The following is a 24,673-nucleotide window of genomic DNA, read 5'->3' as shown; positions in this document are numbered from 1 at the left end:
TACTGGGACCATATTTAGCACATCTCAAACCCAAGTACTGCTATGAAACTTAAAGCAGCAAGCCATACTTGTCCCCTGTTACCGTAAACTCTAAAGGCAGCCACCTATTTGATACTCTGCTGCTAAAAATTCCTTCCAAGACTATTAGATGCTGATAATAAGACTTCCATACCCAGTCATACACAAAGCTACGAACCCAAAATTGACGTAACACTCTGCACTTAAAGCAGAAAGCATCGTGCACTGATTTCCACCACCCCCCAGTCAACAACTCGGTTGTTTACCAGCACTACAAATCTGACAAAGAAAACTTCTGGGTGTTGTGCTGCCTGTAACCTTCTACGCTAAGTGGCAGAGAAAATTCGGCTGAGAATCACTCCCCTGAAATATGCTAAAAGCTTCTCCAAATCTTCAGGGAAGCAGGGTGACAAAAGCACTCTAGAAAGAAAGCAGCAGCAGGAAATGCATTTTTGACAGAATAAAAGTTAGTTTAAAAATAAAACCCAGACACGGAGCTACATGAACACGTATTTACTGCAAGTAGCTCTATGGAAAGCCAAGTCAGATAAATATAAACACTATACAGAGCTTCAAGCCAGTCTCCCAAAACCGCAAACGCGATGTGTTTTACAAAGAAAACAACATAACAATATTTACAATGGAAGACAAAGCCAGATCAATCAGCTCAACTTTAAAACAGATCTGTGAAGCAGAAATAGCAAATATAATGAACAGTTTAACCATATATGTTTTAGTTTGTACAGACAATAACTGTCCAATATCAAATTAAATTTACAGGACAAACATTGTTCCATCATTGGTATTTTTGTACTATACAGCAGCATAAACGGGTAGCTGGAAGGTAGTATATATAGTGATATGTTTTACATATTCTGAAAGTGTTCTTCCAGCACAATACTGAATAAATTAGTTGCTGTAAACTAAGAGATTCAAAAAGATTGCATATTTATTATGCCGTACCTGTTAGTATTTGTACCACTCTACTTGAGGTTACCCATTTAATTATTTATTCAGCATTTATTAAATCAGTGCTGTATATTGTACAATGGCAGCCTCAGGGATCTAATATGAAATAAGTGTGTAAGATCATTATTTTCTTCAAAACAACCTCTTCCTTTCACGTTAAAGGTTTAGAACTACCTTCATCCAAATTTTGATTTCCTACAAAAGATGTAAAGCTTTATAAAAAGCTGTCTACATATTGCATTATTAATTTACGAGACCAAACGAAAGCTATATGGCGAGACAGTATCATGGTCTAGAAAAGTGGTCATATTTTTAATTAGTGTATGTTTAGCAGCAACAAGGAACTGTACCAACTTGAACTTCTCTTCCAGAATCAAAAACATGTCTGTGCTTTTAAATCCTCTAGCAACAGCTTTTCCTGTCACTAGACGCTGTGTAAACTGATTGGTACCATGAGTCAAAAAAGTCTTCATGTTTTCAGTGACATGTACGTTTTAATACTACTCAGAATAGATTTGGGTACACATCACCAAACAATCAAAACTGTACTAGTTATTTTCAAGGTTGTATGTTAGAGGTGAGGCAGCCCAACAAATCGGTTGTACAATATACAATGTAGAGGATTACCAGCTGTGTGGTGCAGTACAGCATGAGGATTCGTGTACCACTTCTAAATCCTTTATCAATCGTCAGTGCCTTTTATTACACATTGCATGTACCAACAACTAGTGTCATGCTCTTTAAGTTTGTAGCAGTGTTAAAAAGCCTAAACTCATTTCAACCAAAAAAAAAAATCAGTACAAGAGTAAAGCACTTAAACCCTGATTTTTCTGCAATTTATTTTAAAAACGTCAAATCGTCATCGTTCGCGCTTCTTTAACCAGGATAAGGACAACTGATGAGCCAGTATTTTGCTTCTTCCCATTATGCCACGAAGAAAGAACAAAAATAGTCCCAACTTAAAATGGGACTTTGGTTGAAAGTAAGATCAATTAGGGTGGTTTCTCTTTAAAAAGCTACAGCTGACAAATATAATGCAGAAGTCACGAACGCTGGATACGACTCTGCACTTCTCCATTCGAATGCATGAACAAAAACCTCATTTTACACAATTCATATTTATAAACAAGTATCTTGAGGGTAAGAACAAAAACAATCTACAAGACAACCAGCCCATTAATCCTACTTTGTACATACCAAAATTCTGAGCAAACAAAAAAAAATCAGTTTAAGCTCTGACAGACACTTGATTTAAAATACTCTAGCCTATGATCAAGAAATACCTCTTGTACCATGAAAGCAAAACATAAAAAAAAAAAAACAAGGCAGAAGAGGTCTCTCCTTTTCAGACCAGTTGAGTCCCACGGGTTCTCCCCTCAAGCTCATGTGCACCTCTCCCTCCCTCCTTCCGCCCAGTCACCTGAAAAAAAATAGCCTGAACTGCCAAAATATTTCTAAACAACACGTTTTAAGCTAATCACTTGTTAATGTACCAGAGAAGCAAAACCCATGTTAAACAGACAATCGGAAACCAGCTCTGACTTCTCAGAATATAAATAAAAACTAATTAATGGGAGAGGCAGGAGGAAGAAAGGGGCATACAGGAATCTCCTATTAGCATTCATGCTGCCTCCCAAATAGATATGACAGGAAAGACCAAATTCCATCACCAAAGCACAGCTATGAAAAATCTCAATTCAAATTAATTCAACTGTAGAGAGCTGATGTCTATGAAAAACTAATTAAAAGGATGTGTGTCCATGTCCGTGCTGGTGGAAATGAAAGTAGCCGGCTGGAGCTGAGCTTTGCTTCCAAAAGCACCACACAGTTTCTGGAGTTACCAGCAGAAAAGTCTTCTCTTCCAACAATGGTTTCCATGGCAATGCAGTCAGTCTAGAAAGGGGAAAAAAAAAAAGTCAGTGACATTTTAAGTGCGAGTTACATTGGAAAAAAATGTTTTCTAGCGAGGAGAATACATGGAGCTCATCCATTGCAGCAGTGACAGCTGCTGAATACAGAACAGGGTTTTCTCGCGGGGAGGAGACGCTACCAGCTGATGCCACGCTCACACACCCTGCACGGTGGGGAAGAAACTTGAAGGCTGAAGCGGGTGCCTGGGGACCGCTGCACGGCACCAAGCTGACACGACGCCGGACAGGACCTCGGACTGCAGCCAGCGCCATGCTGCTAACCCACGTGCTACGGGAAGGATCAAAGCTCGCAGTTTGCCATCGCCGATTTTACTATCAATATTTCATTTAACGACAGCTCGATGCTCTCAACACACCAGGCTACGCACATAGCAGAGGCTATTACTAAGCACGCAACGCAGCACGAACGCAGAGCAGCTCTGCTCACCCAGATATAATTACGGTTGCGGCAAGCACTCCCGTTCACAACAGGTACAGAACTGCAATATAAACATTCTCTGCACCTCCAGCTCCAAACAAGGAGTGGCAAGTCACGACAGCTGCATGCCCTGTCCTCAACTTTTCAGGAAAACACATAATTTAGTTATAATAAGAAACATCTCAGAGTACAGTTTTCCTCACTACAAGGCAATCCGGCACACAAAAGCACATAGCAACAGTACAGAGACATCTTCACTGCTGTCAGCAAAACCCAGTGGCTTCAAACTGACTGGAAAAGGCAAAATACAAGAGCGCTTAGTAAGATGGGGAGGGAATCATCACCTTGTGTTACAGGAAGATACGGGTGGGTGACAAGGCAGAAATGCAAGCAGGAGGGGGGATAACCTCGAAGCAGAACGCCAGCTCTGCAATTAAACGTGCACATGCCAAGGTGAGAGTGACTCAATGGGCTCCCGAGATGGAGAAAAAATGATGAAGGGGAGGGTAAACACTTTCTGAAGTGGTGTGAACACAACTTGAGGAACATACAGAAAGTCACATTTCAGCTCATTACAGACCCTCTCCACTCCCAACAGAGCAATTAGGAACACTAATTTTCAGTCTGGAGTGGTACTATCTGCCAAATCACTGCGTTACAGACTCCCAGTCCTGACAGACTGTCCTCTTCCATCATTTTTATTCATTTTACCCTTTGCTTATCTAAGCACAGCACTTCCTTCAGCTGTACATCCTCCTCCTGGACCACTTACGTATCCAGCACTGTCTATTCCACTTTGCGTTTATGCTCACGAAGCACATGGTCTGCAGCTACTGTGTCAACCACCATCTCTACTCTTCCCACTGCTGCACCAGTTTCCGATTCCTCCCTCCTGGCAGCACAGAGACAGCATTTGCAAACCCTTCTGCTTCTGTCCTCTTGGGCAAGACTGAGGGCACTGTCCTCTGCCAGGCAGCGGTGTGGGTCACTTCACTCACATCTTTCTACCTCCCCTTCAAGGTCTGGTGCACATGTCTGCAGGGATCTGTCTCCTGGCATTACAGGGGAGAAGGGAGCGGCAAGTTTGTTATCAGAGCAAAAACAACAGCTAACATAGGAGAGTGAGCCTTCAGGAAGCAGCCAATACAGAAGCACAGTGTAATTTCTCCTCCCCAAACCACACTCAGGGAGAGCTCCCTGCCAGTGAGAACTGCACTGCGGGAAGGCTTCACTGCTACCCGCAGAGAGGGCAGCGTGGCCTGCAGGAACAAAAGAGGGGCTTCTGCGCTTAATCCAGGCTGTGCTTTCCGGGGGGGGGGGGCGGGGGGGCACAAGGAAATCAGAGCTCAGTGTTGTTTTAAAGAAAGCTTAGCACTCAGCTACCTCTGCCCCAGGAGTACGCTGAGGAAAATGTGACCAACTACAGAACAGGCAAGCGTTATGTATTGTAATGCCAACCTGTATGTTTACTTACATATCCAATCACATGAAGTATGTGCTTGTTAAACACACAAACTCCACCCTAAGTTAAAGAAGTTCTGATTTCAGACCAGCTAAAAACACTGCCTCTTCAAAGGAACGAAAACACAGCAAAAAGCTCGCTCGGGCTGCCCCTGCCAGGGTAGCTGTGGCACCCCCGGCTCAGGCAGCGGCTGCTGGGACCGACCCCGCACAGCACGCAAGGCACCAGGGCTGGAAGCACTGCAGAGGCACAGGGGGACCACAGCTTCAGGGGGAGCCTCCCTGCTGCGTCCCAGCGCCACCCACCCCAAGGTTTGGGTTGCTGAGCTTCGTTTTTTCAAATGCAGAGCAATCTCCAAAATAAAGCAACTTGTTTTTCATAATTCAAGGAAAATTCAGCCAAAAAAAATACACCCTCAACCCCAAAATCTCCATTTCTATTATTTCAGACATCATAAGATCACTACAAAAAGCTATTGCTTGTTACACACAGTGTGATGTGGTTAGTGATGGCTTTGTTTTTACAAAAGCCAAGTGAAGCTATTATTTTTGAAATAGTTTTCCTCTTCAGAAAATATTATTTTGTTGTAGGACCAGGGGATGAAAACATGCACCACAGCTTGCAATGAATCACACCTCAACAACGCATGCGAGGGAACCATTAGAACAGCTGAAGCTTCTACATTAAACTTACCTTCAGTAGAAATTAATATCTACCACCATCCCCCCCACCCCTTCCTTGCTTTGCACCTATGAGCTTACATGAAAGGAACTTCAAAAACCGTCTCTGCTTTTGTCAGTGCATTTTTCCTCCACGCCTAACACACGAGGCACACCTGAAAGCTGTTCGACGAGTTATTCTAATCTCTCCACGCATATCCCCAAAACATTCTGAACAGCAAGGGACCAGTTGTTTTAACAGGACAATCCCATGCGGCACAACTCACTATTTACACCCCAAACCTTTCGGGAACTTTTATAAACTCGTGCCAAATTGCATTTAAGGTGCTTGCCAGGGTGGGGGGAAGCTTCGCAAGAAAACCTGCCTAACTCCTAACTTTGATTCTTTGAACAAACCTGGCAAAAACCAGCAGGCAGCACAGTAACTGATTCGGAGGTAACTCTCATCACAGCCCCAAGTGACACAGATTAATTTACAGGAAACCAGAACAAAGTATCCTCAGATAAGCTTCGCAACAGCTTCTGAATTCCCTGGGTTACCTGGCTCAGGTGCAGTCTTACACCACCGGAAGGCGGCTTCAGAGCCTCCCCTTCTCTAAGCTCCATGCTGTGTGTGAAACAAGGACTCGTTCATTTGTTCCCCTCCTCCCTGTGATCACAAACCACACTTTTCATGGTTCCTCTTCATTTTTAAGCTAAAACAAAATTGTGGCAACTGCAAACAAACAGAAGGGAGTCTCTCATAAACATTACCTACAAGCTGACAATAGCTTTATAAAGCCCAGAGTGTTTCAGACCTGGAGCCGTGGCTGGGTACCCCTTCTTTTTACAAGCTGAAATGTCAGTGTTGCAGTTGGAGCAGAACAGCTGGCTGATGCCCCAACTCATCCCCTCTTTTGGAGGGCGGGGATACAAGCATCAAGCATTATTTGTAGATAGATAGAAACTGATATATGTATAGGTAGCAAAAGAACTCCTGAGACCTGACCACACCAAAAAATCCCACCCGAAATCCAAGGGGGGGCAGAGACTGAGCTCTTGCAAGCTTCCCCCCCCCCCCAAGTCCCTGCAGCACCTCTGGAGCCATTCCCCCCCAGCGCCAGAGGGGCTCACCGGTCACCCACCGCCACCCCAGTGCACCAACACATCCCTCCCTGGAGCCCGAGGCCAAGGGGCCAGTCCTGCAGAGCTGGGGGCTACTTCTGCAGTCGCAGCCACAAAGCCCGCATCCCTTTCCAAACCAGGACGCTGTACGAACTCCAGCTGATGCTGTTCCCCTCACAGCATCCTCCCAGGATGATCTGCAGCGACCCCCCCATGCTACCATCGCCGATGGGACCACCAAGCACTGGCTTTGCTCATATGAAGGCACCTTGAGCCACGCAGAGCACCGCACGTGCACAGTCACAGGAGAAGTTAATCAAAGAGCTGTAAAATGGGTTTTGTGTTAATGAGAACAAGGCTGATGTCTGTTGTGCTGCTGATACCCAGAGCCACCTCTGTGGTTCCTCACTAGAAGATGCTTAGGAAAAGACATGGGTTTATTTAGCGAGGCTACAGGAGTGCTCAGGCACTCCCCAGGGGTTCCTCTCCCCCACACCTGATTTTCTTCCACTTTTTGGCTGGCCAGTCAATGAAGGTAAACTAACAGAGGATGTGAAGTGCTTGAGAAAAACAGCACAGCTTCTGCAAAGTCAGCTATCTTGTGTCAGTCTCCCTAATACACGATCCATCGCCGACAGTTTGCTATGTTCGTAGTACAAACGAGACTTGCTGATCAACAGTAAGAAACAGATTATGAGCATTTCGTTCCAGATACCGTATGAATGTATTGGGCTCAACAATGAACGGTAAATGAAGCAACTCTTCTAAAAGGAAGGTAATTCCGATAGCTAGGAAAAGAGGAATCATGCTCACTGAGTAGCCCAGCCATCCCAAAACATGTATGCCACCAAATAAAACTCAGCGCCCAGCTCAGATGTGACAACTCTGAAGATAACTTGCACTTGCAGAATCAGTGTAAACACATCCCTGTTCCTGGACTTTCATGAGCTTCTCCAGGAAAATCAGCTCAGTGTACCTTGAGGGGAAAAAGAGATCTGATAACTGATCATGGCAACAAAGGAAAAAAAAAAAAACTGAACTCAAAAAAAAACCTGTATTTTTAAATACAGCTTGGAAATATAGTATTTGAAGTAGTTTTCATAGCCCCATACACCAGACTCTTCTGTTTATTCAAACTTCAGCTTTATGAAGAGTTTCTATACAGAAGCTTCATCCTTTATTCAAAATTGACTCAATCTCGAGAATTAAAATTCAACTTCCTACGAGCATTTAGTATGGAAAATGAATGCAGAAAGCATCCAAAAATTTTCACAGATCACCTCTCAAAATACATAAGCAGAGTTTAGATAACTAAACCAACATTCTCCTCGTTACACGAGTCTATTTAAATTCACCAGTTTAAGATGGGATCGGATTATAAAACTACACCCAGCTGTCATCTTCCCAGGGAGTAAATAATCAGAAGAAAAGGATCCAAAGGACAGAAAAGAAACTAAGAGGGCAAATATTTAAATTGGGATGGCAGCAGGCTGTTGCTCAGAAAAGCATTTAGCTTGAAATTAAGGGAGGCACAGAGACAGAGCTCTGCAAGTTTTCAATGAAAAAAATCTACAGTTTTATAAAAATTCGGGGCAGAGGATTAGATCAGTCTTAATTGTTTAGCCTGAAAACCCCGAGGGTTCCATTTGAAAATGTATCAGATGAGCGTATATCCAATTTACACTTCATTTCCTGCATCTGAATTATTAAGGTCGTACAAGTCAGGCCACTTGAAAACAAACCAAGAGGTTTTAAGAACAGAGCAGACATCTCCTATTTCTCTCAAAGAAATCCATCCTAAATAGTGCGTATTTACAGGAAAGGCTTTTACTGACAGAATTTTGCAACTGATTCCTAAAAGGATAAAAGCTTTGCTTACAGAAGATATTAATTTAAGATAATTAAATGCTTAAAATCTCCATGTCAAAGACTAAGGCAATTTAATGCCTTCTGGAGAGCACCACTGAAGTTCTCCATTTCCTCAACTTCAGGCTGGAGGGAAACCAGAGTTAACTGTACTCGCACAGATCAAAAGCATCAGAACAGCCCCGGATCTTCTTGCACACGTGGCCACTGCTGTTGTTCAGTAGCCCACCAAACCCCAGCACGTTGTTCGCACTGCCAGGACAGGGCAGAAGGATGGTGATGGATTGTATTTCAAGCCTTCCTCGGAGCACGCAGGCCTGGCAGGGGGAGGCAGTCTGCTCAAACACATTCTTCACAAATCAGTGAGAATTATTTTTTTTGCCCCAGATCTTACCAAACACACAGTTACTATCCTATACCATTTTCTTATTTGAGACTGATTTTAATGCTATAGCTTTAGACCTTGCTAGAGGCGAGGTGTTATTTGTGAAAGGAATTTCTGCTTCATTTGCACGCTCGGACACTGACTCTACAAAGACGTAGCAGAAAGCCCGACATTTACTGGAGCCCCTGCGTACGCAGTTCCTCTGTGTAGGTAACCCAATCAAGGCCCTGACACAGAAAAACATCCTTATTTGGGAAGTATGTTAAACTACATGCTTACCATTAAGCACATATTTCGCATACTTTCTTCATTCAACAACAAAGCAATCGTGTTCGACTTAAGCTAATGAATGTATTTTGTACCTATGATTTGACTGACCTTTCCACAGGCAAAAAAAATGCAAAAACTTGGTTTAAAAAACAAAAAGCAACTGTAACACGATCCACTTGTCATTACATAAACTATTTTAACTGACTGGTAACAACACATCTGAGTAAATTAGGTTCCTCGTCCTCAAGATGTATTTCTAAAATTTACAAGACAAAGTTACTCCTACAAATACTCCGTGTACAGTAATTCACTCAAAGCATGGTTCCAGTATCCTTACTGCTCAGCAACTTCACGAGCTAAAAAAGCCTCTCCCGTGCTTTAAGATCATTTTTATTTATTTCGCAGAAATGCCTTATCTTTTGCAACAGCGTCTTCTTTTTCTGTTTTAATAAACAGTAGTGGAGTTTCTAGGAAGGCATTATGCACACTCCCTAACTTCATCTCCTTTACCAATCCTATTCCTAGAATTAGGAAACTTACATGCAGTTTTGGCAGGGCCTCAGCACCAACTCAAATTGCTCTCGACAGCTTGATAAGTTGTTTGTTTTTTCGTTTTTCTGAAAACTAAACTTCTGTTTCAACCTAGCAAGACGATGCTAAGAATTAACTTCTCTCCACTTAAAGACACACCAGTTCACGACTTCAGATTTTCACGTTGCAGAATGAAAGTCCTGCTTTCTCAGAAACACTTTAACAGCACGTGTCAAGATACTTTGACTGACCTCCTAAATTGCACAAAACATGGCTAAATTTTAGCCCCCAAAACTCTTGTTTGTGCGTGCGGCTTCTGGTAACACGACCTGCTCCAGTTCACTCTGCTCTCGTGACAAAGGTTAGGAGTCTGTAAATGTCAACACAGAGGAATACGCTTCCTGCCCGTGCTCCTTCTGCAAGGCAGATGTTAAGCACTGTTGGGAAACAAATAGGAAAAGCAAACAACCACGCCAAATACGGGCACTGAGCAGCACGTGCAGTTCCAATCCCCTCATTCAGAAAGGAGCTGGAATAACTGGAAGAGTCAAGAGTAGTGCAGAAAAACTCATGAAAGGTGTGCAACAGCTTCCCTGTGAGGAACTGCCAAGTAAGAGCCTGCACAGAGGTACTGGGATGTACCAGGAAATTTAAAAATACAGACAGACTGTACGTCCCTGCTGCATGAAGGAACTGCAGGAAGCCTCTGACAGCACACGGGCTAAGGGTATGGCACAGGAGGATACGACACCCTAAGTGGCATGGAGAGAAAAGATAGGGTTCATTATCTCTTCCAATACACAAGCAAGGGGCTGTCAAACAAAGCTGGGTCCAAAATAGACACGAAGAGGTCTGTGTGCAGCATGCGCTGCCTCTGACCAAAAGCTGCTGTGGCTACAAGGCGTTACACAGGATCAAAGAGGTTGGAAAAGTACTTGGATTAAAGATCCATACAGGATTATAAAACAGACAAACTGCATCAGGCTCAGGAAATCCCCCGAGCTGAAGAATCAGAGGCTGGGAGTACGCTTGTGGGGAGGTGTTCTGTGAGCCTGCCCTGTTCTTCCTCTGCTGGGTGGCGTCTGCTTGCAGACACAGGTCTTTGGTTTGAGCGAGCAAAACTATTCTGATGAACACACCTGAGAGATAAAGGACAGTGTCATTTGTGACTAAATAACGACTCCCCGCCCTCCAACTCACCTTTTGTGATACTTCTCTATGGAACGCGTCACATCTGCCAGTTCATCCTTAGCTCTTCCCAACCCCTTTAGTCACTGACACTTGAAAGCGCTCAGCACTTTCTCTTCTTTCGTCTTTATTATCGTAAATGACCATCAGAGGCAGAAGCTTGCTCCGTGGCCACACACCACGTAACGACACCATCCTCAGCCGTGCCTTTAGCCCACGTGTGCCTGCACAGAAATCTTGCTGTCAGCCACTACGTGCTCCCACACAGAGCAGTGGCACTCTGCCTTCTTCCATTTTGAAACCATCACGTCGCTGAGGATGCGTTCACTACCCCAAACCCTGGTTTATGCTGTGGAGAACGACGACCGTGCGCGAAGTAAACTTCTCACTCCCAGCACATGCACAACAGCCAAGGATCGGGCCTTCAGCTTCCAGGAGCAGCTCAGGGGCTCACCAAGGACAGAATTAAACCGTGCCTACACACAGACGGGTTTTAACCAAGCGAGCAACTCCTGCTTAGTGTTTACCACGTGGCACTTGCCAGCGTTAGTACTTCAGTCACTTACACCCGCAGCAGTGACATGTGAATCAGGCCTCGCTGCTACCACTGCCAGACCCACCCGCAACCACCAGTGTCTGTTCAACCTGATCTACCAACACAAAACTCAAGTCATTTCCTCCTACCACAGCTGTTGTGTTACGCTCTGGCTTCCACAGGCAGTTCTCAAGCAGCTGGAAGCGCCCCAGCGGTGATCAGCTGACCCAGACCTCCTCCGTGCAATACAAATCCTGAAGGAGGATATATCCCTGCAAGCCACGCTACTGCCTCCCGATCTCAAATCGCCACTACACCTCCTCCCCAACACCAGAAGATCGTCTGGATCCCAGAGATGCTGCCCAGAAAGCTCATGGAAGAAGGCAACAGTAATGCAGGAGCAGCTTCATCACCCCGTCTGCTTTTGGAGCAAAGTCTCGACAACCACAGTCTCAACCGTGCAGCAACACTACCTAGGGTGACCCCATGCTCCTCTACACATCCCCACATCCCTGCTGGCACCACGCCTGTCAGTCCCATGTCTGTCAGTCCCACGGCTGCAGGAAACCGAACTGACAAGAAGAAAACAACAACATGCATTCCACATCTGAAAGGGAGAAGTAAACACGGGGACACCCTCTGACTCGGAGATGCATGTTGGCCCACATTCCTCTCACCGAGATTAATATCCTGGCCGGTGCTCTGACATTTACCTCATCCTCTTCAAGTCACTTAAACCATTACAACCGCTGTATTTATAGCTCTCTACCTTCCATCGCTCCCTGCCATGCGCGTACCCTTCCAAGCGCCTCTACCAGCTTCCTCTCTCGCAACCGTTCGCAGGCAGCCTTTTATCTCTGCGAGGCTCACTCTTATCTCCACTGCCAATGGCAGCAGCCTTGATCTTTATCTCACCTCCATCCCAGCACATTAAGTTTCATCCATCTCTTCAGTTTCATCTTCTGAACTGTAAGCTCTTGAGGACAGGGACTACCACGTGTACACCCGTGGCACAGTGCGTGGGGCCTCAGCCCTGCCTCCCTGTTCAGGTTCTGCAACAAACACGAGCAAGGGGGCATGTCTGGAGCTACAAGCTTCCATCAGCAGATCTTCTGTCCCACTGGAGCCCCAACTACCCAACCTATTCAGTTTTTAAACACATTTCTGACTGCTACCCTGTTCACCACAATCTGCAACTTAAAAACATCTGTTTCTAAAAACAAACAGAAAATGCCACCACCACCCAGAAAAACACCACAGAGTGAAACACGGATGGCAAATACCTCCTCAAGTCTCTCACACAAAAACAAATACTCTGGAAGCCCAAACCCAACAGTGAGTACTGCTGTTGAAAACCCAAACAGCTTGCAATTTTTTTCTGACCGACTTAAAACACAAAGAAATCCTTAAGTATGGAGCGAAGTATCCTTCTGGCCCCCTAACCCTTATTTGTTTAGGCTACTTATAAACAAGCTGGAGATGAGCTGCAGTACTTCAAGCCAGTTCCTGCATCAGTGCTGATGGGTGTTTTACCAGCATCCAGCTCGTGCTAAAGAATGCCCCCAGCCCACCCGCCCCCAGACGCTCTGGTTACTCACCCAAGGAAACCACAGGGGCCCAGACCTAAGGAGAAGCCTTTCTGTACTGCTTACTGCTTGGCTGGGGCCACGTTAGCTCAATCAACAACAAGGTGCCACAGAAATCCTAATCCTTGTCAATGGCATAAAGAGGGATCTCACACGACTCACGTTGGCTCTTCTTGCTCTAGCATATGGCAGGTTCTCATTTATTTAACAAAGCATAATGTCATTAAGAGCTCTACAAACTCCGGGTATCCCAAGGTATCTGTGTTTAAAGAAACATCAGTTCCCTACAGCATTTCAGGCTCAGGCTAGCTGGTGTCCAAGGAAGTTACACTGCAAATTCAGCTGTTGAGCAAGAGCTCTAAACAATAAAGCATGTTGGCTCAGCACGAGCACAGGAACAGAACCGCACTACTCCCTGTGAAAGGAGGATATCATTCATTAGTGCCTCAATAAATTTAGGAGCAAAGTTTTCCAGTTTGATGTTTGTAAGTTCATGATGTACGCACGCAGACGATGCAGTGAACACAAGCAGCATTCACCTTTCAGCAGTAATTAAAAAGTTCTGAATGTTCCTGAGTCACATCAAGTTGTATCATCACCTTGGGATTATAGCTAAATCTCAACCATATTAATTTCAGTATAAACCATCTCTTTCAAAAGCCCTTTCTTCTCCGAAGATTAAGATTAGCCCTCACACTTAACTCACCAATGACTGGCGCACAGCACACGCATACTCACGCGCAAGCAAGCTGGACTGTTGGCAGCCAGCTATAGAGCAAAATTACTAGGAAAACAATCTTTGGAATTAATCAACTTTTGTCCCTCAAGATACAGTTCATGATTTAACCAGGGCAGAAAACTCTTCCCAGCAGTCTATTACACTGCTGCTCCTGGGGTAATTAATGTTCCACCCAAAGCAAAATTGCCACAAATCCACACACTTGTATGTTCAAGATCTTTTAGATAAGATATTCCTATGATGTCGAGCAACACCTCTGCGATGCCTTTGATGAGTCAGGCTAATTTACTTTTGTCTTCCCCCTGCCCTCAAGAATGTCACAAATCCCCACTGATCAAGGTTCTCAGCTAACCTGTAACCACCTCGAAGCTCAGTGACCTTTATGGAGATGCAGGGCTTGATTAAAGCTAGAACATACTTTTTCCTTTTCCCCTGTTAATTGCTTCAACTTGTAAGGCTCGGCTTTAGCCAGTAGGACAGTGTACCATCATCACTGGATTGTTGCTAACGTGCAAAAGCTAAACGTCAAAAAAAGCCAAAGAGCAACTTGCAGGGTGGACAATAGGACTCCCCTCCAGCCAGGTTGTTAGTGACCGTCTGAGGATGACTCCTAAGACTGTACTACATTTTTAGGACAAAACAGCAATAATAATAAATCCCCAGGCTCCAGAAAGCTTTCCTCTCTCACCTCCTGCCCTTCAGTTTTATCACTCCACTTTCCTTTGGAATGAAGAATGGCACACGTGATCACAACAGTACTTAAAATTGTAGGATTTGGATCCGAAAAAAAAACAGCAAGTTTCTTAGCATATCACACCGGACAGCATTCAGCAGGTGTCTGGGAGCACCCCGTGCCCACACACAGCACACACCAAGTCACAACACAGCACGACGACGTTTCGGCACCATACAAAACCTCAAGGCAGAAACCCTCCCTTCCCAGCCATCAAATGAACAGAACTTATTAAATATCCTTTCACAAAAAAGAGCATACACAGAGCCTAGACCCCACCGAGCTGGACCTACTGCTAGCAAGGGGCCCTGGGACATCACGGGAGGGGACAGCATGAAGTTGTGGAGGCAAACTGAAAACACAGAGACGTATTCAAGACTTCACTGAAAGACTGAAGGAAAAAAAAAAAAAAAGCCATTTGAAGCAGTGCTGGTTTCTCCTGGAAATCCCAGTGTCTCGCAGCAGTGCTTTAACCTACCAGACAGCAACACGCAGAACTTTTTAGACTTTCAAAAAAAGACACGTGCCCATTAGCTGCAACTATGGATGTCAAATCTGGAGAGCTGATTTTCCAAAAGCATTTCAGCACTCACTACCAGTGCTCTCTCTCAGCAGCAGGGGAACATTCTCAACTCAGATTTTCTCACCCAAGCACCAGTAAAACCTAGCTGATTCTTGGTCAAATATGTCATAATTAACTCACTCCCACACCACAAGACAAAAATCTGTTCTGCCTTCAGTAGCTCATATCCTACTTAAAAAAGTTACCCTGGGTATTTTTAAGCATAGCAGTAAGTCACTCAAGACTGTTGAAGTGGCATCTGTTACAGCAAGATTTTTTTTTCCTTTCAAGAATTATTATCCCTCCATCACTTACAGGATCCAGGCTACATGGCTGTGTTCAGATGTATTTCTGAAGGGTTCAAGTTATTTTTAAATGGGTCCCTGCCCTGAGTACTCCTCCAATACAAATGAGCCTCAGTTTGAAGCAAACTTGCAAAAACCACTGGTCTGAAATCCAAAAGGGGCAGTTATTTGTCTGGTATCCTGTAAACTGTAATTTACTATATTAGTAAGAGCGAAAACCTCCAGCTGCTGCATTTCTCAAAGTGTATATTGATTCCACATTCAAGATGCTGCATGTGAAACACACCAGCCCCCATAAAGGATCTGGACAACTTAGGCTCAAAGTTTTGCTCCACAGCTGTACTTGTTTTCCTGCCTCTCAGCTCCCTGGAGAACACACAACATCTCACACAGGTCTAACACAGGAGTAGATTAAAAAGGTGAGGAACATTTAAATTATAATCCTGCACTTTAGCAAACTTCTGAAATAGTATCTTAACGTGCCACTAGAAAATCAGGTGGAGATAAGATTGAAGAGTGGGTGTAAAATAGGCAGGTAGATATGAAGCTGAACATTACATTTACTCTGAACAGTCTGTTTTGTGTTTTGTAGTCCAGGATATCTTTGTAGGTTTAGTATTTCTAATTATGTCTGTAGAAACTTTTATTATACATGACCCATTATGCAGTTTATTACCGCCCCATTCTCATTATCATCTGCAGTTTCTACGAGGTCCAATAACAAGGTGTACATTAGCTAAGCCCTGTTTGAAGTAGCTTTTGTGTTCCGTACTCCTAGCACAAAATTTCATGACTCAGATTCATGTAATCAAAACTGCAAACCGCTTGCTTCAATGTTGTGTAACAATTTCATGATGAAACTGTTTTGCTAATGACCTCCTTAAACTTCAGGCATTAAGGATCACAACCTCATTTTCCTTTTAGCGTCTTTTTCATTGTAAAACCTGACCTCAATTTTGCCTAAACCCTAAATAAAAGTTAACAGCAAGCCAGATCTATTTACTTACCATGTTAAGTCAGTGCTCTCCCTCTCCTCCATCTATTTCATGAATGGAGAAGGGGAAAAAAAAAAGTTAGATTCACATCAGTGAACCTGAACCAGAAGTAGTTTGGGAATTACAATGAGGGGCAATGATGCATTGGAAATCTCTCTCCATTTCACTCTCAGCAGTTAGGAGAATGCAGTTGAGTCACTGCACACAATATCCCATTTAAGCAAACAAAAACAAAGCAGAAAAGCGAATAATCAGATGTTGGGAAGTGTTCTCCTTTGAGTGTAAGTGCAGTTTAGGGAGAAGGGATTAAAGTTCTTTACCCAATAGAGTTTAAAAAACACAGGATAGCTCCTTCCTAGGAAGTAAAAGGTAAATGGATCTGCTAAATATTTTCCTGAAGAATGTATTTGACAACACCGATGATTTTCCAGGCTAAGACTAAAAGAGCTGGGATGTAGGAATAAAGACAGCAGTTCTGCTCAAAGTCTGCAAAAGTATTAAAAATATTAATTACACAGAGGGACACGCTGCACCTCTTCAGGACGTAAGAGGTTTATGAGTGGAGATTTATTTCCACTATTCAAGATGGAATTTGAAAGTACTTTTTTCTGGATTACACATTCTCTGAAGTATTGAATAAAAGCTTCACTGCATTAGGAACTGACAAGCTGTTTAAGGAGTACACTTCTACATTATGCTTGCTATAGCTCAAAAACCTGATTTAATGTGAGAATAAAACCAAGTACTTCTATAATCAGTAACTTTAAGTCACTGCTAAAGAAACAGATACACACCACCAATTCACACCACTGCGTTTACGTCTGGCAAGCTGCTTTTAGCCTGGACTATGAAATCTGTCTGCCCTTTGTGAGGCACCCAGAAACGAACAGTGTCCACACCCCACCTGCCCTCCTCCTATGCACCATGAATATTGGATGCTGTCTTTGTCAAAAACTGACGGACCTTGTTTTGAAGCAGTTTTGTTTTGTTTTTTTTAGGACTAGAGGGAAGCCACCAACCGAAGCTCTTACTATTCTCATGCTTTATTTCCTGCCAGTGTCCATGTTTTTATTATACGCAGCTTCTCTCACTTCATTTTAATGCATGCCTTTCCCAGAGAACAAACTGACAGCAAAACACACCAGCAGCAAGTCTCCTTCCCCTCCGGACCTTGTAATAGACAAGGAAAACGCCCCAAGCACAGGCCTGTGGATATTTTGCTGTAGCTGCAGTAAGCAAATCATTTAACCTAAGTAAATGATTCCTGAACAGTCTCTGGAAAAACGTTTTTAAACACAGTATTTACAGTACAGCCAGAATGAAATCACCTGCTTGGTGTTCCCCCACTTTGAAGAAATTTTACAAGTTTAACAGTCGTATGAGGGGAATAAGGTCAAGAAGGAACTCTGCTGTCTTTGGGGGTGCTTCTTCTAAAAACAGAAATCCACCATGGCAATCAGTGTGCCTTTGACTTAGCGGACAAATCTTTGAAGTGCTGAAAGACTAACTTTGGAAGAAAGCACTTCTTGGACTGGCAACTTTCAACGTCTTCTAAATTTGATTCCAACCAACAAAACAAAGCAGGGGAAAAAAACCACTGAGGCAAACCACACATTTCTGAGCAGCCCCAAGCACTGCTGCCAGACTTTGAATGGCATGCTAGCTGAGTCAGGCTTACACCTTCCCCTATTAAAGGCTACACAATTTTAAGCTCCTACACCACCTTCTGCCTTCAGACAGTTTTAAAGTGAAACTAGGGAAAAAAAAAAAAAAAAAAAAAAAAAAAAGCTATCTTTTCAGTGTTTAGAACTGCAATTAAAAATATAAAAGGCAGGAACAGCCTGCCCCTTTACTGCCTTCTCTATTGACAGAGAAGTAGACAAATATCAACGTCCAACAACGATTAAATATTTCCTCTTAGTAGTCATCAATTATTGACTACACACATTTGCAAAGAGGAAAACATTTCCAACACACAGAGTTTTCTGTCTGGGTAGGTGAATTACTGTAAGGAGCTGAGTGGGCCACCAATACCAAAATATGGATTATGCTTCCAAAGAAAACATTACAGTGCAATGCAGCTCTTGCATAAACACTGCTGCTTGGGCAGGGGACATACACAATGCCACCAACAGCTAATTATTTTTTGTTCTCAGTATGAGAGCCAAAAGCTGAAGCCATGGCGAGGAGCGTCCCTATTCTTCCTGCCCATGCCCAACACCCTAACTTCTTAGGCATACCTCTAACTACTTTACCTTAAGCTTGGTCAAGCTCTACTGCCAACCTGAAAGCTAGCAGCCTGCTCTCCAAAGCTTCAGACAGAAAATACACCCCTCTGAGCCTGTTGTTCCTCTACCACAAGCGCTCCTAAGGCAGATCACTGCACAGCAGAAGCATTACAGCTCAGCTAAGCCCCCGGACACTGCACGAAGGCGGCGAACTCAAGGGTACAGGCTGCAGGAACCCCTCACCACCCTCCCAGCCACCAGCAGATGGCCTCTCCTGAGGATACAAGGATACCTAGGGGACCAGAACTCAAAAGCAGCATACCAAACCTTCGAGGTAAAAAGAGAAGTGAGTTGTTCACCTACGATTCAATAACTGCAGGCAGATTTGCACTTAGAAAGCCCTGAAGTACGCATTTCACCCACATTTACTGACATAAACAGATCTAAGCCCCAGCTTCTGATTTCTGAACGCAGTTTAGCAGTTCTCAGCTCCCTGTCCACAACACCAATTACAAAAGTTCAATCTCAAACCAGCTGAGGAGTCATCTAGTTATAAGACGGGAAGAAGAGGAAAAGGAGGTGGAGGAAAAAAACAGCTGTCATAACCTCAGGACAAGAACTCACAATACAAAATATGATTAGCGTTTATACTAGCAAAATTCCTTCATAAACAGTCTGGGCAGATGACAGTTTGATAACACCTCCCAGGAGAGCTCCCTCACTCCATACCCTTTAGGCCAAGGACCACCTCCTTTTTTGTGTTCATTCAATGTTTAGGTGACTGCACTACTACCAGTTGTACTAGAATACAGATTATAGAAACATTTTCCCCATTTTGAAGGCCACATTTCAGTATTAAGTAAACAATCTAATTCCTATAGTTAAGCAAGCATGAAAGGAAAGTGCTTTTAAAGTTACAAACCTTTTCGCGCAGCGTTACACTTCAGACCGTCGGACCTGGTGAAATCTATGCTTACGTAAGCTCCACTGTCCAAACTCGAAGTACCATTTTGGAGATGGCAAGTTGGCGTTGCAGTACTTGCCTCACAGCTTATAGGATCATCGCGTAAATTCAGAGCTATGTAGTTTAAGCCATTCTGAAATCCAGTTGAGGTATCCCTGGACATTTTGCTTTCCTGACCATCAGAAATGTTTTCATCTGGTTTTAACCAAACATTGTCAAATGAGGCAGAGCTGTGTCTTTTGCTACTATCAGTAAAGAAAGAGGAGGAGGTTGTCACAGTCCCAGCAGAAGAGAATGTTTCAGAACTGTGTCTCCTCCGGCCTTGGGGATCGGCTCGGATCACCTTGGGTCCCACGGGAGGATCGGCGCTAGGAACAGAGAAGCTACTGCTACCTGTGTATCGATCGACAATGCACAGTCTGTTAACTATGGAAGAAGGACTATCAATCTTTACTCCATCGTCAGATTCGGAGGCAAACGGCCGCGGTGGTGTCGCTGCCATGTTGAATGTCATCTCCGTGTAATCGTCAGTCCTGTTACTTGCAGCGCTAACACAGGCGGTACCAAAGGAGAGCCTAGCATAGTCAGGATTTGGTTGGTTTCTAGGAATACTGGAACTTGCATAAATTGAAATATCCGTTAAAGAGTTGGAAAGTTCCTTCGCTACTTTTGGCGACTGTACATCCAAGTCAACGCTCATATAATCAGAGAGCGGGGACTGTCTGTGGTCACTGCTCGAGCCCAGAGATGACGGTGATCCCTCTGCGGATAAGGAATACGGTGTATTACTTGCCTTTTCATTAAAATCAATATTTATGTATTCACCGGGACTTGCTGGCTCAGGTGGGACAGAACGATCATACATTCTCGGGATAGTATTACTGCCCCTCGTACTGAGCGGGAGCCTCGTTGGCCTCGTAGCCCTGTTCTGCCCAAGTCCTTCATCTGAACCTTTCACCACTGGCGACTTCGAGATGCCGTTAGACAGGGCTTCGCTGTTGATGCTTTTTACATTTTCTGGTCCACCGTACAGGAGTTTTCCAGGTGAAGACATTGGAACATATTCGCTGTGGTCACCATTTTGTCCTGATAACGCCTTAAAGCTTCGGGGCAAAGAAAAATAAGAACTGAAACCTTTGGAAACAGAATTGTTATGAATGTAATTTGAATCACCAGGGTGCTTTGGAGCGGAATTACCGGGAGACATATCCATATACTCATTGTTTACAATCTTCTCATTACTTCCTTTAGAAATAAATCCAGTTAAAGGACTTCGTACAGGTGAAGAGCTCGCCTTTGGAAACATCATCATGTATCCTCTGGAGTCAACCTGAGATGGTGACCACGAATTGTTTATCTGTTTTGGAACAGACATACTTTTAGGAGTCATTGGCAGATAATCACTGCTACTCGACAGAGAAGATGCAACTCCTGGCATCATTGGCATGTACCCATCGTCCCTAGCTTTACTCCTGCTTTGGTTGCATACAGAGTCAAGATTACTGTCATTGTATTCCAATTCATGGTTACCTTTCATTTTTGGTGTTTCAGAGTACAGCAATCGCCCGTGATTTCCCACAGAGTCTTCATCTAACGAAGCCGTCGTTTGTGTCATTTTCTGCTGCACTGCTACAGAGGTTGGTTTAGTTAGAGAGTAAGTTCTTTTCCTGAAACACTTTTCAGCCTCCATATAATCATCTCTCGAGCTATCATCTGCTTGCTGCTTACTCATGGACATGTACTCACTCAGACAATTCTCCTCTCTGATAGGTGGCGTGTTTCCCAGGGAATCTGGTGTATTGCTCCTGACCCGAAAGTACCTGAAATCTCCAGGGCTGGAGCCGTACTCATCAGAAGAGATAAATCCCCCATCACTTGGGGAACCGCAGACGGAGGAGCTAGAAGGCCTGGTCAACATGTCTGAAGCAGAGCCATGGCCACTACTGGAAGAAACACTGATGGGACTGGTAGTGGAGGGAAAATGAGACACGGGCAGCGACGCAGACCGGGTGTGATATGACGAGCTGAACGCGGCTCTAACGTACCTTCCGCTCCCTTCTTGCCGGCCCAAGTTCATCCTTGCAGTATTCAGGTGGATGAGGCTCCCCGTCACTGACCTAAAAGGCCTGGCCATGGTGCCTTCTCCTTCGCTAGATGTTCTGAAGCGATAGGAGTTGCTGCTTTTGGTGGTCGGAGGCGTCCCTCCAACAACGCTCTCCGTTCTAGATCTTCTCTGCAAGCCCGTCTGGCTGGGGGGCAGGTTGCCCAGGTGCCTCCTAGTGGTGATGAAGGATATGGGGTTGGTGCCACCACCGCCACCAGAAGACTGGCTTTTGCTTCGGGGCCGGAACTCCGCAAAGGCCTTTAACGCTTTCATGGTCTCCAAAAAAGTCTCGTGCATGTTCTGGGCCACCACTGAATCATCCACTTGCATCCAGAGCTCTCCAGGCCCGATGGAAGCGGACCTGCCCACCTCGATGAAAAAGAAGTTCTCCGAGTGCCCGCACCGGCGGATGTTCATCAGCTGCAAGTGGACGGAGGGCACCTCCGAGTTCAGCTTGACGAGGTGGATGGCCTTGCTGGAGAGGCACAGCCTGTACACCCCAGTCAGGTTTTTCGTTTGGCCCAGTCCTTTGGGTTTCACATTGACCTGCCACACCTCCTTGAAGACAGTGCCGGGCCTCAGGGCTGCCCCGTAGTGCTCGTCATCCTCATCCACCTGCTGATCCGCCTGCTCCTCCTGCTCCAGAAACCCCCTCTTGCTCTGGCTCATCAGCTCGCTGATCGCCTGGTACCAGGCCTCCTGCTCGGCCTCGTTCTCCGCCAGCATGGCGAAATACTCGTCCTTGGTGTACAAGGCGATGATGTGCTTGTGCTTGGCGTCCGCCCGCCGGCTGACGGTGAAGCACTGGTAGAGGGGGATGACCCTTTTGGGCGGGGGGCAGCACAGCCCCGCCGCCCCGCCGGCGGCCCGCAGGCTGCTCTTGAACTTCTTCTCGCTGTCGTAGTACTCCAGCCGCGCCGGGGCCAGGCGGCTCTCGGCCCGCAGCACGAAGTACCGCTTGTGCCCGTGCTTCTGCTTCCGCAGGTAGCCGCACTTCCTCACGTCCTCCCCTCCGCGGGCCGCGCTCCCGGGGGGCTGCCCGCCCCGGGCGGCCCCGCTGCCGCCGGGAGCCTCGGGGGGCCCGCAGAGCGAGGCGCTGGGCGAGCGACGGAGCAGCAGCAGCAGGTGGTGGGGCTGCGGCGACGGGCAGCGGCCGCCCTCGGCCGGCTCCCCCTCGGCACCGGCGGCGCCGTTCACGCCGCTCGCCATTTTAGCTGCCGGCCGGGCGGCGCAACGGGGCCGGGCGGCGGCGAGCCGGCCTCACCGGGAGAGGAGCCCCCCGGCGGCGGGTGGCGCATAGAGGGGAGGGGACGCGAAGGGAGGCGGGCGGCCGCTGGGGCCGTTGGCGCGGCCGTCGGCTCGGTCGGTCCGGCCGCGGAGGTCCGTCGGTCCGGCCCCGTCCCCCCGCCGCGCCCGGCTACTCGCGCTCCCCCGGGCAGCCGCGGCGGCGGCACGGCGAAAACATCACGTGACCCTCCCCCCGCCGCCGGAGGGAGGGGGGAGCGCCCCCGCGCGGAGTGGCGCGGCGGGCGGCCAATAGGGAGTGGAGGCCTGACGCCGGCGGGCCAATCGGAGACAGGGGGAGGGATTTGAGGACGGGAGGGGGAGGCTGAAGGCCCGAGGGGGTGTTTCTTGTGCTGGAGGAGCCGGCGCCGATTGGGTGAAGGGGTGCTGAGTGGCGGGGCGGTAGCCAATCCGCGCCTCACACACACAGCGCCGGGAGGGCGGGGGCGAGGCGCTGCGTGGAGTCGGCGGCGCGAGTAACACGCAAGGCGGTGCGAGGGGCGGGGAGCTCGGACAAGATTGGCAGACCCTCCGCCCAATCAGCGCCGCGCGGCGAGAGCGAGGGGCTGATGTCGCCGTCTCCCCCCTGGCTCCTTTTTAAAACGCTCCCGCCCCCTCCCGGCGGCTGACGCTGATTGGCTGGAGGGCGGGGAGTGGGCGGGGCGAGCGGGCGGGAGGGCGCTCCGAGGACGTAAACAAGGCGTCAGGGCGCGGGTGGCGGTCGTGGCGCGCGGTGGCCGTTGGGTTCTAGCGCGCGGCGCCGCTCCCCTGAGGCGCTCGGCGGGCTCGGGGGTCCCCCCCCAGCCGCCCTCTGGTCCCAAAGTGCGGGGGTTTGCACCCGAAATTTGGCCGTTGGGGCTCTGTCTGGCTGTGCCGAGGCGGCCGCGCTGCTGTTGTATGACGAGTGAAGAGCAAAATTCTTTTATTTTGCGGTCAAACCGTGAAAGGACACTGGTGTGCCATAAAATATTCTTCTAGATAGTTTTGTGCCCTCAAAACGCGGGGCTGGAGGTTACCAGAGGCACAGATGTAACTCACAAGCTGTGCTTCCTTCTAAGCCTAATACCTGAGGGAGCAGAACCGCTTCTAGCCCTTCATTTACCTCAGCGGTGCTTTCATCGTCTCTTCATCTGTTTTCCGCTGCCAGTGTCCAGAGGCAGGCGGTGGGAACGGGAGCCCAGCACTTGTGTGTCCTTACCAAGCTCCTGCAGCCCTGAGCAGAAAGGTGCTGTGCCCCCGGAGCGGTATGGCAGCAGGCGGAGCGTTGCCCATCGATGCAGCCCCCGGGGTCTTCACCTTAATAAAAGCCCCGCACCAAAGTTGGATTTAATTGGAGTTAGGAGGCTGTGTATATCGGTCATGTAAGTGTAAAAATATTTTTTCCACAATCCAACTGCAAAGATCATTTCCCTAGCCAGTACTTTTGACCATATGTCTCTTTACCAGCTCTCCCTTTTCTGTCACTCAAGCGTGATGTACTTGATTAGCTTTCAAGACTGTTCTTTGTCTACTTCACCTATGATTCATTACCGAGATGACAACTCTAACCAATTTTTGACACCAACTTCCACCACCCACTTGTTAAATTTTTGGATAAGTAGCTCAGTGTTTTCTTTCATTCTGCCTCTCAGATGTGGGAAAAGATATTTTTTGGAGTCTCCAGCAGCTCGGTTTGGAAGCTGGCATGCCAAATCTTGTACTTGCTATATTGATAACTAATGTCTCATCGTTTCTTTGTGCTTCTCTGTCGGTTCTCTGCCTGCTTATCATGTTTAAACAGCAATCATTTTTGTTGTGTATTCTTACAGCACCTAAC

At 46.4% G+C, this 24,673-nt stretch overlaps 1 protein-coding gene across 1 annotated transcript; it reads right to left on the bottom strand.

Moving 5' to 3' along the window:
• Positions 1-516: 516 nt before the first annotated feature.
• IRS4 (insulin receptor substrate 4) lies at positions 517-23,046 on the bottom strand. Its single transcript, XM_035324620.1, has 2 exons — positions 19,428-23,046; positions 517-2,880 (listed from the first exon to the last, which is right to left on the bottom strand). Exons 1-2 carry the CDS (start codon positions 22,780-22,782, stop codon positions 2,876-2,878), a joined length of 3,360 nt encoding a protein of 1,119 aa, XP_035180511.1. The 5' UTR covers positions 22,783-23,046; the 3' UTR covers positions 517-2,875.
• Between the last annotated feature and the right edge of the window lie 1,627 nt (positions 23,047-24,673).

This window comes from Oxyura jamaicensis, chromosome 4, assembly GCF_011077185.1.
Source record: "Oxyura jamaicensis isolate SHBP4307 breed ruddy duck chromosome 4, BPBGC_Ojam_1.0, whole genome shotgun sequence".
In the NCBI taxonomy this organism is placed as follows: domain Eukaryota; kingdom Metazoa; phylum Chordata; class Aves; order Anseriformes; family Anatidae; genus Oxyura; species Oxyura jamaicensis.
Note: the sequence above shows the minus strand (reverse complement) of the source record. Positions and strands in the feature narration are given on the sequence as shown.

Excerpts from the sequence above, each read along its gene's own strand:
- IRS4 (XM_035324620.1), bottom strand. The coding sequence starts at position 22,782 with ATGGCGAGCGGCGTGAACGGCGCCGCCGGTGCCGAGGGGGAGCCGGCC.